The sequence below is a fragment of the Homalodisca vitripennis genome, chromosome 2 (assembly GCF_021130785.1).
Source record: "Homalodisca vitripennis isolate AUS2020 chromosome 2, UT_GWSS_2.1, whole genome shotgun sequence".
In the NCBI taxonomy this organism is placed as follows: Eukaryota; Metazoa; Arthropoda; class Insecta; order Hemiptera; family Cicadellidae; genus Homalodisca; species Homalodisca vitripennis.
In genome coordinates, this window is record NC_060208.1 from 98469293 (window position 1) to 98482757 (window position 13465).

General features: G+C 34.5%; 1 protein-coding gene across 1 annotated transcript in view; it reads right to left on the bottom strand.

Annotated features, from left to right (window-relative positions):
* The window catches only part of LOC124355741 (unconventional myosin-XV-like), a 94100-nt gene that overhangs the window by 38199 nt on the left and 42436 nt on the right, over nucleotides 1-13465 (bottom strand). The window contains 4 exon segments of the mRNA XM_046806898.1: nucleotides 264-437; nucleotides 10053-10186; nucleotides 11650-11800; nucleotides 12378-12483. Coding sequence (XP_046662854.1) covers nucleotides 264-437; nucleotides 10053-10186; nucleotides 11650-11800; nucleotides 12378-12483 — 565 coding nt within the window.

The following is a 13465-nucleotide window of genomic DNA, read 5'->3' on the forward strand; positions in this document are numbered from 1 at the left end:
TAAACCTTACCTGGGGTTTACAGAGGCCTATGTACTTGGAAACTGTTAAAATTATTACAGTATAAGAGTTAAAATAAATTTTGCCACTAAGAACTGCTAGTAAATTCCCAATAACACTTTTAGGTTGGTAAGAGAGGGTTGTCAGGGAATGTTGGTTGTTCTAAATAGATTAACATTGATTTAACCATACAACGTTATAACATCATTTCACTTCAAAATGAAACAGCTTAAATTTGATGACTTTTAATATAAAGTAAACTGACCTTATACGCAATGTAGTCACCCAGAGCCTGTTCTTTCTTCCCACTGAGTGAGTCATCGTTCATAAACCTCAGGATCAATTTGAACAGAGCGAGCGAGTCAGCAAAGTCAGAGTCCTTGGCTTTGTTCAGGAATGGAGTCTTGATCGGTTCTCTCTTCATGCCCCAAACATGAGACTGTGGAAAAAGTGTCAAATTTTATTGTTTTAATCTTACATAAATATTGCTGTACTATTTATGATTTATATACAGTCAACTCCCGATTATCCGCGGAATAGGGTGGCTTGGCGGCCGCGGATAACGTGATTCGCGGATAATCCGCAAAACGTAAAGAAAGGCAAAGAAAAACTCGAAATAAGCAAAGTAGGACATTTAATGACTTATAACTAAGTTTTTATTACATTTAAAAGGTTGGAATAAGTTCAAAGTTAACATTACGTACCGGTATTGTATACCGTTACGTAAGCCTATAGTTAATACAGTAACGAGTACAAACAATTTAAAAGTTAGTAGTACTGTACTGTACATCATAGCTAACTAAAAATATACATAGACGGGAATGAAAATACAGTACTGTTCTGTAAATACCCTACTCTAAATAATAAAACTATTTTATATTACATTAACTGCAAATTAATTTGCTTTAAAAAAATCAGTAAGTTTCTTCTGTTTTGTTTTGTTATGGCACTTAACCCTAATTTGTGATCTAAGTTTACGTAATGTAAAATCGTCTGCAACTGTCCCGAAGTCTTCGCCCTCTAAATATTCAATAAGTCGTTCAACGTGTTGTAGAGCTGATTCATGTGAAACACGCGATTGAGGAGGCATCTCTTCTTCTTCATTGTTGTAAATTTCTTCCTCGACTCCCTGAGCTTTGTTAATGATGTCTTCATCACTCAGGAGTTCGTACCCGGGATCTTCAGCATCACAGTTCATCCATTCATTGATGTTTTCGTCATTAACTTGCTCACCCCCTTCGACGGTTCTTGCCAATTGTGCTAAAGCTAATGCACAATCTACATCAGATTGATCTTGAAGGGCTTCTTCTTCTACACTAATATTGCTGTTTTCTTCACTCGCCATTAGTTTCTTCCATGATTTTTGCAAGGTTGACGATTTTACTGACTTCCAAGCTGCTGCAATGTCGTAAATACTGTCAAGAATAGAAAAAATCTTTCCAGAACGATTTCAGGTCATAACCTTCATTTATTCTTCTTTCTAGTAAATGGGACCTATAATTCTTTTTTGTGGCTGCAATTCAGATTCAGATTCAGATAATTCTTTATTCATGGGTATTACAGTCAATACATTGAATAGTGTCATTAACTTAAAAGTATTCAACATTTCTTGTTAGGTAATCCTTAAGTATTTTTTTAAATTTATTGAATGATGGTTCAGCCTTAATATGTTCTGGAATTTTGTTAAAAAATTTAATTCCTGCATACTGAGGTTTCTTGCAAAAAAATGCCGAATGATGAGTGGGAATGGCAAAATCTTTACTTTGTCTGGTGTTATACATGTGAAAATCACTATTAAATATTTGATCATGATATCTTTGTTTTAAAGATACAATTACTTCGTAAACATAAAGGCCATAAACTGTAAGAATGTTTAATTTTGAAAAGTGTTCTTTAACTGAGGTTTTTGGTTTCAGGTTCTGAATAATTCTAATAGACTTTTTTTGCATTTTTAGAATAGAATCAAGATTTTTTTGGCTAGTTGCACCATATAAGGAGATTCCAAAACTGATAATTGAATGAATGTAAGAAAAATATATGATTTTCAGTGTATTATGATCACATAGGTGTCTTAATTTGCTCAATGCATAAACACCAGATGATATTTTTGACATAACCTTCTGGACATGTGCGTCCCAGCTGAGGCTATGGTCCAGTTTCAAACCTAGAAAGTTTGTTTCATTTACTTGATTAATTTCAAAATCACCTGTACAGATTTTTGGATCAGATTTATTTTTAATGTTTCTTTTTTGAAAGGAGATGAGATTAGTCTTTTCAAGACTAAGCAATAAGTTATTTTTGGTAAAGTACTGTGAAAGGTCTGTTAATATTTTATGCAATTTAATTTCTATATCATTCCAGGAAGGTTCATTTATATTAATACTTGTGTCATCTGCATATAAGCAAATGCCACTTGAACAACAGAGTTCTGGAAAATCTGTTAAATAGCAAACAAATAGTATTGGTCCTAAAATTGATCCCTGAGGGACGCCATGTTTTATGAGTTTTGCATTAGATTTGTAATGATTTACGATATTTTTACCATCAAGATAGGTTAATTCAACAAACTGTTTACGGTTTTCAAGGTAGGATTTAATCCAGTCATAAGATTTGCCTTTAATACCTATTTTGTATAATTTTTCTAGTAAATTGGAGTGAGAAATAGAATCAAAAGCTTTGCTAAGATCTATCAAAAGTCCAACAGTTTTTTTATTACAATCCAAAGCATCTATTACTGATTCAATAAAGGAAGTGGCTGCTGTCGTCACTGATCTCCCTTTACGGAAACCATGTTGACAATTATGAATTAAATTATTTGTTTCCAAATAATCTACAAGTTGATTACACATAGCTCTCTCAAATATTTTGGAAATGGAAGGTAAGAGTGATACTGGCCTGTAATTTTCAACATTCCTTCTGTCTCCTTTTTTGTAAAAAGGTATAACTTTAGACATTTTTAATTTTGATGGAAATTTACCTAAAATAAAAGATGAATTGATAAGATGAGTAATTGGTTTAATTAATGGTTTTTTTTGCCTTCTTAATTAGACTCATCGATATTTCATCGAAACCACTGCTTTTTTTGTTTTTTAGATTGTTAATTATTTTTTCTACTTCCTCCTCATCAATCGGCTTACATCGAAAACATTTTTCTGTACTAATAACATGGCTATTTTCAGTAAAACAGGGCTTGTCAGATGTATCAAAATTTAATTTTGGGAGAATTCTGTTTTCTACAATGTTGCTGAAATAGTTATTAAAATTTTCGCAAACTTTCAAAGGATTGTCAATGGTTTCACCATTTACTTTTATCTTAATATTGTTAATTTTTGGTTTCTTTATTACTGACTTCATTGTTAATAATTTCCCAAATAGTCTTACTTACATTAGTAGAGACTTTAAGCCTTTCATTAAAATGATTCTTTTTATGTTCATAAACCTTTTTTCTATAAGACTTATTTATCTTCCTTAATTCTGAAGACATACATTTATTTTTTGAATTTCTGATTAACTGGCTAAATTCTATTATTTTTTGTTTTTCTAATTTCAGATCATAAGTTATCCATGGTTTATTTTTCCCTTGTTTTCTACACAACTTCCTAGGAAAATGAGTGTTAAAGTAAAACATTAATAAATCATAGAAAAATATCATATTTACAGTCAGGTTCCGACATATACATCCCTATCCACGATTCACATTCTAATGATTGTATGAAGCTATGAGTATTTATTTCAGAAAACAATCTTAAGTATTCTAGTTTTACTATTGGTGGTTTAGAGATATTACTACCTGAACTTATAAATAATAGCTGACCATCATGATCTGAGAGTTGGGTATTCAACCCTGAAACAGAAACATATTTCTTTTCAATATTCGTAAAACACATTGTCTATCGTACTTTCTGATCTATCTGTGATTCTAGTGGGAAAATCCACCAAATACCTCATCCCATTAGCCGTTAACATATTATCGAGATCCCTAGCATTTCTGCTGTTTTCCATCACATCAATATTTATGTCTCCTAAAACAGCAATGTTATAGTTTTTTCTTAATAAAATTTCAAACATTTTATTGAGTTTTTCAATTGATTCTGATTCATTATTTGCTATTGGGTTTCTATAAAAACCTACAATTAATAATTTGGAATTTTTTATTGGAAGAATTCCTTTGTATTCTACCATACAGCATTCGAAAATTGTTTCAGAGAGAAGTTGATTTATTTCATGAATGACAATGGGTTTAAATTTGATATGTATTTTTGACAAAATTATGACACCACCACCTCGAGATCTCTCACGGGCAAAACTTGAATTTATTCTATAATTTGATATTTTTAATCTTTCCAAATTTGATTGAACCATTTTATGTTCTGAAAGTACAACTACGTCAGGTTTAATTTCTTCAAGTGTTATTTCGAGAGATTCTATAGACGATTGAAGTCCTCTTATATTTTGATGGAATACAACAAAAGTGCAATAACTCCTTGATCCATTGGTTGGATCAAAGGAGTTACATTTGGCGGTAAAAACTTTAAAACAATGTTCCCATCAACAGATTTCATCACATTTTCAGCGAGATGTGAAGGGGCGTTATCTACTAATAAAAACTGCTTTCAGGGGCAAGTTTTTGGACATAAGATGGTTTTCAACTTGTGGGACAAAGTGTTTTTCAAACCATTCTTTGAAGATTCTTTGGTCCATCCATCCTTTTTTTTGAGAAAAGTACTGAACAGGGAGGTTTACAGCTCTAGAACCTTTAAAGGACCGTGGTTTTTTGGACTTACCAATAACAACTAAATCTAATTTATGCTTCCCTGAAGCATTGCCACAACAAAGAATTGTGTATCTTTCCTTACTAGATTTTTGCCCTGAAACTGACGTTCTCTTTCAAAAGCAAGTGTACGTGTCGACAAACATTTCCAGAACAAACCAGATTCGTCTGCATTATAAATCTGATCTGGAGTCAGATTTTCAGCAGCAACATACTCCTCAAACTCTGCTTTAAATAGTTCAGCAGCTTCAGTGTCACTGCTGAGTTTGTCACCTTGCAGTGAAATTTCCCTGATGCCATGGCGTTGCTTAAACCTAGTTAACCAACCAGAAGAAGCATTAAACATACCTTCGAGGCCAAGCAGTTTGTGAAAATGTTCAGCTTTTGCTGCTAGGATCGGACCTGAGATTGGCGTACCTTCACTCCTTAACTGAGCAATCCACTCAAGTAGTGCAGCGTCTAGGTGTTCATAGGTAGAAAGCTTCATTGCCTTTCTCTTTTTCATTGCAGACGACGTTTCAGCACTAGCAGCAAACGACAATAACTTATCTTTTTGTTTAAAGATGTCACGTACTGTCGTTTCTCCAATGCCATATTCTGCACACAGGTGTTTTTTCAAAACACCGTTTTGTAGTTTTTTTATTATTTTAAGTTTTTGGTTGATTGTTAAAACAACTCTCTTTCGTTTTTCTGACATAGCGAATTAATATAGGCCTACAGTATACTGATAAAACAAAGTAAAGGCACACCCAGTGCTTAATTTCTAAAATTTTAGGTGTGGGAACTCTTAAAGCGGGAAGCTCAGACCGGTGGGTATGGAATACACCCCAGGAAGGAGGGGGGCCCTCACCCAGGAAAACTTTTGAAAATTATAACTGTAAACCTTTGTTTTTAGGCCACCCAGACATAATAATACATTCATTTTTATAAAATACCAAGTGATATTTTAATGCTGTTTATTTTCTTTAAGGTGCTTGATTAGGATGTAAGAAAATAAAAACATGAATTTAAATTATTGAGTTTACTCTCTACTCTACTCTACTCCATTAACACCTTGTTGCCTACTTTAAATTTCCCAGAAATATTTGGTTTGATTTCATTGACCATTTTGTTTGAATCAATGAAGCTCGCCAATATTAATTTTTTAATGAATGGTAAAATAAAAACAAATTGAGCCTTATTCACAGTTTTATTTATACACATTACAGTAGTAATAATAATACATATTAATATGTAAATTGATGTTTGTTAATATAACAGCTTTTTTACAAGTTTGCATATTTTACAAAAACATTGCATACCTTATGGGTACAAAACAATATTAATACATTCAAAATAAACCAACTTCTTGGAAAGGAAAAGGAAGCGTTTAATTACACACAAAATAAATGACACACAGAGTGGAGTAACACGGTTTCATTTTTTTAAATTTAGTGTAGTTTTAAAAAGTTAAGGTTGATTATTTTATTTGCTTATTAGTTATTATAACAAATATGTACGGATTTGTAGTATAATATTGTAAGGCAATGCCAAGACTGTTGGTAAACTTAGTTTTAGTGGTTTGTTAATATTTTAAAGTGAAAACTACAAAAGAAACAAAACAACAATACACAAAACTAACTGTAAGTACAAAAAGGAACTCAGAAACTTGAGTTCAGAACACAACTATAAGTTAGGCATAGGCTAGTTATTTTAATGAAAACTTAATGTTCTGAAATTCTAAAAGATATTTAAAAAACAGATTTAGGAAAAAAGTTCCCACAATGCAATGCTGTCTTCATGGTAAGTTTTCTGCCCTCGTTGTTTTGACTTGGTGTCAAGTGCAGAATGGTGTCCCTTCGCCAGCCAGGTTTTGACGTGTCGCTTGGGATTGTATCTAGCCACAGGAGGTCCTAGGAGCCTGATCCGCAATAAATCGCAAACAGTGCTAATGTAGAGTGAAGATCTAAGAGGAGACATAATTAGATTCATTGCAGAAAAACCCACGTTCACATTCAGCACTAGACACTGCAATACTATTTATGATGGAAATCAGTTTCTTAAACGACGGCGGTTGCTCTAGAATAGTAGGTTTCTCTCCACTTAACATAGGCTTCAGTCCCTGCTTGAAGTGTCTGAAGTCTCTAATTATATCCTGAGAGCTGCTAATCTTAAATCTATCGCAGATTCGCTGGATCTCACATTCTCCGTAGGTGATGGATAAGTCTTTTGGCCAATACATGGGGTGGATCACTTTGATGTCATTCATGATTTTGGTGTAGTGTTCAGCCGCATTTGAAGATGATGATAGCAACCTTGAAGTCAAGTTGTTAGCGAGGCTCCGATAGAACTGTTTTTCTGGAATACTGGGTATCTTGGATCTTACACAAAGTTTAACATCTTGAAACATCAAATCGTCAATAGCAATTTTAGCTTCCACTGAACGTCTACCCATGTTTTCAACTCGGTTTTCAAACACTTTGATTAACAGTGTTACATCACAGTGGGCTTGGATAAGGTTGAGGCTTGATTTTTGAAGCTGTAAGGACAAATCCGATAACTCTTCTAGAGCATCGAACATCAATGCCAGGTTGTGTACAAAAGTTGTAGAAGATAATGTACTACAAAGCCCTTTGTAAGTTGAACGTTGCTTCGAGTCCCTTTGTTTGTCTTCAGATGCTTCAATGAAATGATTGTACAAAGCTTTAAAATCTGTCCAAACTGCTTTCACCGCCATTAAGCTGGAGGCTACCCAACGAGTATCTAAAACACGGCCGATTTTCAACATTTGCTCCTCTAGTCCTTTAGCAACTTCTGCCAACTCCCTGCTGTTTTTCAGTGAACAACTAAACATGTTTCTAATTTTATCCATGAATATCTTAAAATGATTGATTCCAGCTACTTCTTCTATGGAATCGTGCACGGCAAGCTCTAAACGATGGTTCAAACAATGCCAAATGAACAAGTTGGGGAACGTTTCAGTAAGCTGTATAGCAAGGCCAGATTTCTTGCCTAGTAGCACTGAAGCACCATCACAAGTTAGAGCAATCATATGGTCTTTCATGAATTCAAAGCTTAGACCTAATGCTTGTAACTGATTTAAAAGTTCTTGTAATATACCAGCTGATGTTGTGCTATTTAGCTCAAAAAGTGTTAAGAACACTGTCATAGGGTTTTGCATTCCCTTTAGAACAGTTCTGATATAAACCACCAAAGCATTTTTGTTTGAAACTGAAGTGGCTTCATCCAAAAGCAGGGAGTCTGACTTGATTAGGCCATTTATCAAGTCTGATTTCATTTCATCAGAAATATGATGAATTATATTGGAGCAAGCAACATTTGAATGTAGGATTCGCCCCATATCTAAGCCATTCATTATTTGAAGATCAATTTCAGTTTCAAACTCAAAAAATGGCCTATTTAGTTTAGCTTGCTTATAAGCCGTGCGGAAAATGCGCTCAGTTACAATCTGCTGCTCTTTATGCATAGAAGCAACAGCTTTTTTCATTGTATCTTTCTTAGTTTCAATGAGTATTTTTTCAGCTAAAGAATGAGCTCGAGACCCACGGTGTAAAAATATCTTTTTCCTAAGAGAGGATTGCTGGTCTTTTTTATTGTTTCTATAAGCGGTAACAGTTCCTAAAACCCACTCTTCGCTAATCTTTAGGCCCTTCGTTTTCTCTGCACCTAGAGTACTCACACTACGGCAAACGTTGCAACCTAGTTCTCTGTTCACAATTAACCATGGATTTTTAGCTTTAAATTCAACAATTTGTTCTTCAGACCAACAAACTGGCTGTTCACCCCTATTAACAAAATCATTATTTTCATTACTAACCTTAGCTTCGTCTGCATCAGATCCCAAACCCACCAACCTGGATACTATTTTGACCGACGAGGAAGTCGAAGGGGAATGGTAATCGCAATTATCCTCATTGATCCCGATTGCGTCTTCTTTTTTATCTTGATCAACAATTGAAGTTGTAGTCAATGCTTCCGAACTGCAGTTCTCATTATTCGCATAACCTTTTTGTTTCTTAGGGTTAGGTTTAAAGAAATCAACAATTTTTCTGGTAGTCATAGTCAATTAGGAAACTATTTAGCTGCACCAGCACTAATAAGCATACACACGAACACAATCAACGACCTGCACCTCAAAAACGAACTTAAGCGTGATGGGATGCGATGCAACTTGTAACTTAAACGCGAAACACACCAAGGTCAAGTCAACTAGTCAACACACTTGTGATCACTGGGGCGGTGGCGCGGTGAAGGAATGGAGGGGGAAAGGAAGGGGGTGGGGTGGGTATTGCTTTGTTATTGAGAGGCGCAGCCGCGCATGCGCGAACTAGGATGACTCGCCCGTCACCTTCCTCCTGCCTGATTCCGTGCAAGACTCATCACAGCACAGCTCACAACTGCTTGTACGGGCGCTTACTATCTGCTTACGAGTCACTCGCAAACAAAGCATAGCATAATATTGATCCTACCTACAATTTTTTTTAACTAAAACTTGTACTCGTAGTTTTAAAAGCGTTCCCTTGCGTTCCGGCACTCTTGGGAGGTAAGGGAACGCCGTTCCCTTGCGTTCCCACTGAAATTAACCACTGGGCACACCTAGATAAACAGTCAATAACACACAAGAAAAGACAGTCAATAAGAAATGGCAGAATAGTCAATAACACACGAAAGACACTTCAAAAAGAAACAGCAGAACAGTTGACACACGGAAGGCCAGTCACTAAGAAAAGGTTGAACAGTCAATACACTAACTAATCAACAAAAATACAGATGTTTAGAATAACGCAACAAATGTAAAGTAAACAGTGTAGTGTAGACAATAGGCAGTGACAGACTGATGAGTCATGGCAGATGAGTGACAGTAATGGCTGATGCGCGACAACAGTGCGCAGTGACACAAGGGAGTGGAGGTGGCAGTGGTGGAAATGCTTGGGAAGTGAGACGGGAGGCAAATAAGTGGAGGGGAGCAGACTGAGCTGGGTGCCTGCCCGCCTGCCAGACGAGTCACACCGCCACTCTCACTGCTACACATCACGCGTCGCCAACACAACCTTACTTAGTTTCAAATAACTGTCTATACAGTACATTATGTAGTTAATATTCCACCATATTACTTATTACTTAGTTATTAATTCATTTATCACTAATATGCATACAGTAAGTACAGTACATAGGCTATCGTTCGCGGATCGCGGATAATGCGCAAAGCGGATAACCCGCCCGCGGATAATCGGGAGTTGACTGTAATTGAATTAAGAAATTAATTTTTTCCCCAAAAGTTACCTTGAAGTATATGTTGGTGAACTTGGAGAATGCATGCTGGTCTATGTCAGCTGGCAAGGAATTTCTCTCCGACCTGTCCAGTACAGGGCCCACAACCTTCACCAGCTGTCTCTCGTTGTGGGGTGGCTGCCAATCTGTGATATGGACAAGGATATTAAATTAACCACTCAAGACCATAAAACAATAGCACGACCTTCTTGATTTTTATCTCTTAACAATGTGCTAAATCTTGTACCATATTACTATCTTATTTTTGGTTGTAAACTTTTACAAGATATCTATCTCGTTTTAAAGGTCAGCTTACATGTTTCCTATTAGATCCTATGTAGGTAGTATTAATTACTCAACAACAAAATCTCACTCTTTTTTACCCTTTAATGAGTACGAGCTATAGAACAGCCAGAGTGTGCACAACACATTTGCAATTTGTTGCCGTGTGAGGGAGCATAATAATTTTGTTAAAGGCCACCACCAAGAAAGGTTTTACTGGCATATTGAGACATCTAATGGAGTTTTTTTTTATTTTAACCCGTTCAGTTATTCTAGTAGTGTATGAATCCTAGTTCTGTATGGTGAATATGTAGTGGTCAAACTTAGATATATTTTATGTATAGTAGTCTAGAATACTATACTTCCCAGTAGTCTACCATTTAAATACACACTCTGCTGTGGCTATCATTTTGTAAGCCATACATACCACCAACACATGCACCAAAGGTTAAATCAGAACATTAGGTTATGACAAAAAATTAGACATATCTCAAAAATATCCTAACGACATTTTGATAGGCATAAGACATATGTTTGAAACTAGACAGAAATTGACTCAAGTGTATTCATGTGCTTTTACAATCTAGGTATGAAAAAATGTCAATAGCATATTTTAAATTATATTTATTAAGTTTTCAATCCTCTATCATATACATAATAAATTAAGAAACACGATATATAAATAATCAAATATTAAAAGACGAATATGGTCACACTCGGCTGGTGATGCCCACAATACTGTCTATGGAAAAAGACCATACCAGAGTCATCTCCTAAATCTGTAAAAAAGTAGAAAGTGCCTGTGACCTATCCCTCTCATGAGAAACTGCACAACTACAATGACTTAATTCAGTCTGATCCATACTCAAGTTAAGACCTTATTGGCCGGTTCTAGAACACATTTTAAGAAACCTGAGTTTACTCAAGTAAATCCATTGAGTGATTGACAAGCTTACTTCTTTAGAAACAACTTGTAAAAGATAATATCAATTTAAAGTCCAAGTAGAATTGGTATTGTTCTCTTTCTTACTTATGGACAATTGTGAACATTTTATTAAAATTATATTAGAATAAAAGAAACCACAAAGTAGAGCCTATTCAAAAATTTTAAAGTAAATCAATTGAAGAAACAGCGATTAATACAATGTTAAAAACTTTCCAATACATCTTTAAAAATATTAGAAACAAACCAGTCTCAATAATATTACACTATTATAATAGAACCTAAATTAATATTGGGCATTCAAAAGTTAAACAGTTATTTGAAAATTAAAAAATGAAAGAAATTATCGATTATTAGCAAACTTTAAGGAATGTAAAGTCTCACCATCAAGTTTGTTAAATATGAAAGCAAGCTCAGCAGGAATGTCCAGGTGGTTTACACCGGCCACGGCTCTTGAAGCTCGCTCTTGCTCCTCCTTCTGTGCTTTGATCTTTGCTCTCTCTCTAGCAAGCTCTGCTCTCTTCTTTAATTCCTCCTTCAAAGCGACACAAGCTCAATTAGTGAGATTATTGCAGAGGGTGTTGCAATAAATTATAACTTTAACAAATTGAACCCGGCACATGCAAAGGATTCATCAATGTAATGGCTTTTCAACAATTCATAAACTATGATGTTATATCCAAAAAATCCAACATACTACACAGAATACAGAAAAGGAGAACATTTCCATGAGGTTATGTGACTATTCATGCATCTATTTTTATTAGAACAATTATACTAAATATAAAAAATATGTTAAAAAGGGAAAGAATTATAAGACTGTGACACTATGTAAATCTTTTGATTCAAACTTATTTCCATGATACAATGAAAACATATAAAGCTAAAGAGTTTTCTGAAAAAAATGCCATTGTGAGAATGCAAAAATAAATGGAACCAATGGTTCTAATTTACTTTTCTTACTAATATGGAATATAGTATGAAGGTCTGACATATTCTTGAAACAGTATGGCATATTCAACAGCGTGTGTTACTCTAACCTATACTCAGGGTCTAAGTTCAATGTAATAACTTCTTGGGAGTAAGGTTTATTACTACTATTAAACACTTGCCTTGAGTTGGGTGTAGCGTTTCCTCTGCCTCTTGCCTCGGAAGTGAGCTTGTGCCTTCACCACACCCCTCTTCACCTTGAGGAACTTCTTTCTCTCCTTCCACCCCCTAAATAAAACATTAGTTGAAATTGCAAGTTACCTAACATGAAAGCACAGATCAAATTAGGTGGATTCAATCATTTTTATTGCCTTTATGTGAATTGTGTGTTTTAACACTTTAGTATGTAATAAAAAGAACAGCAAAACATAATAGGACAACTGATACCATATAGACTGACCAAGAGATAGCAAGTTATTTGCATAATCTATAGATAAATGGATATAGAGGTTTATAGTGGTTGGAGGACATCAACTTAGTAACTAGTTTCATTACTTTATGATAATATGTACATTTAAAAGGAAACTACATTAAAAAAGCAAATCGTCTAAGACTGGCACAAAATAGTAAGAATCTTGAAAATCTTAACAAGGATAAGATTTCTAATTATTGACATCTTCCTGAAATATACAAAAATCAAACTCAATAAAAAAACTTCCATAACAGAACTTTCACTATTATATACCACTTTATAGCAATTTCACGATGAAAAGTTTACTGATACAGTCACAACTCTATAATCAAATAACAAAATACTAGTACATGTTTGGAATGGATGTCTTTTTTTGTACCAAAGAGTAATAAACAGATGTTTAAAACTGATACTCTTCTTCAGGAAAAAATTCTGGATGCAGTGATCTAGCCAATCTTTTTTCTCAATGAAATTTCACACGATAAAAGTAGAAGACAAAAATCCTGTTATTTTTCAATCTGTCAGTGAGTAGGTGAGCAGAAACGGAAAACCAACGTTTTGTATTGCAACTTTATAATTTTGGTGTGAACTTATTACACATTATTATTTAATAAACAATACATCAAATTAACCTGTAAAACATCCCATTTATACAGGGAATATATAATAAGAATGTACTTTACTTCAATAATAAACATCCTACATAGAATTTCATGATGATGTGGACAACTAGCAGAACAGTGCCGACATTACAGAAATTTTAACAGCCAGATCCAGGGTTAAAAGCCAGTTTTATGT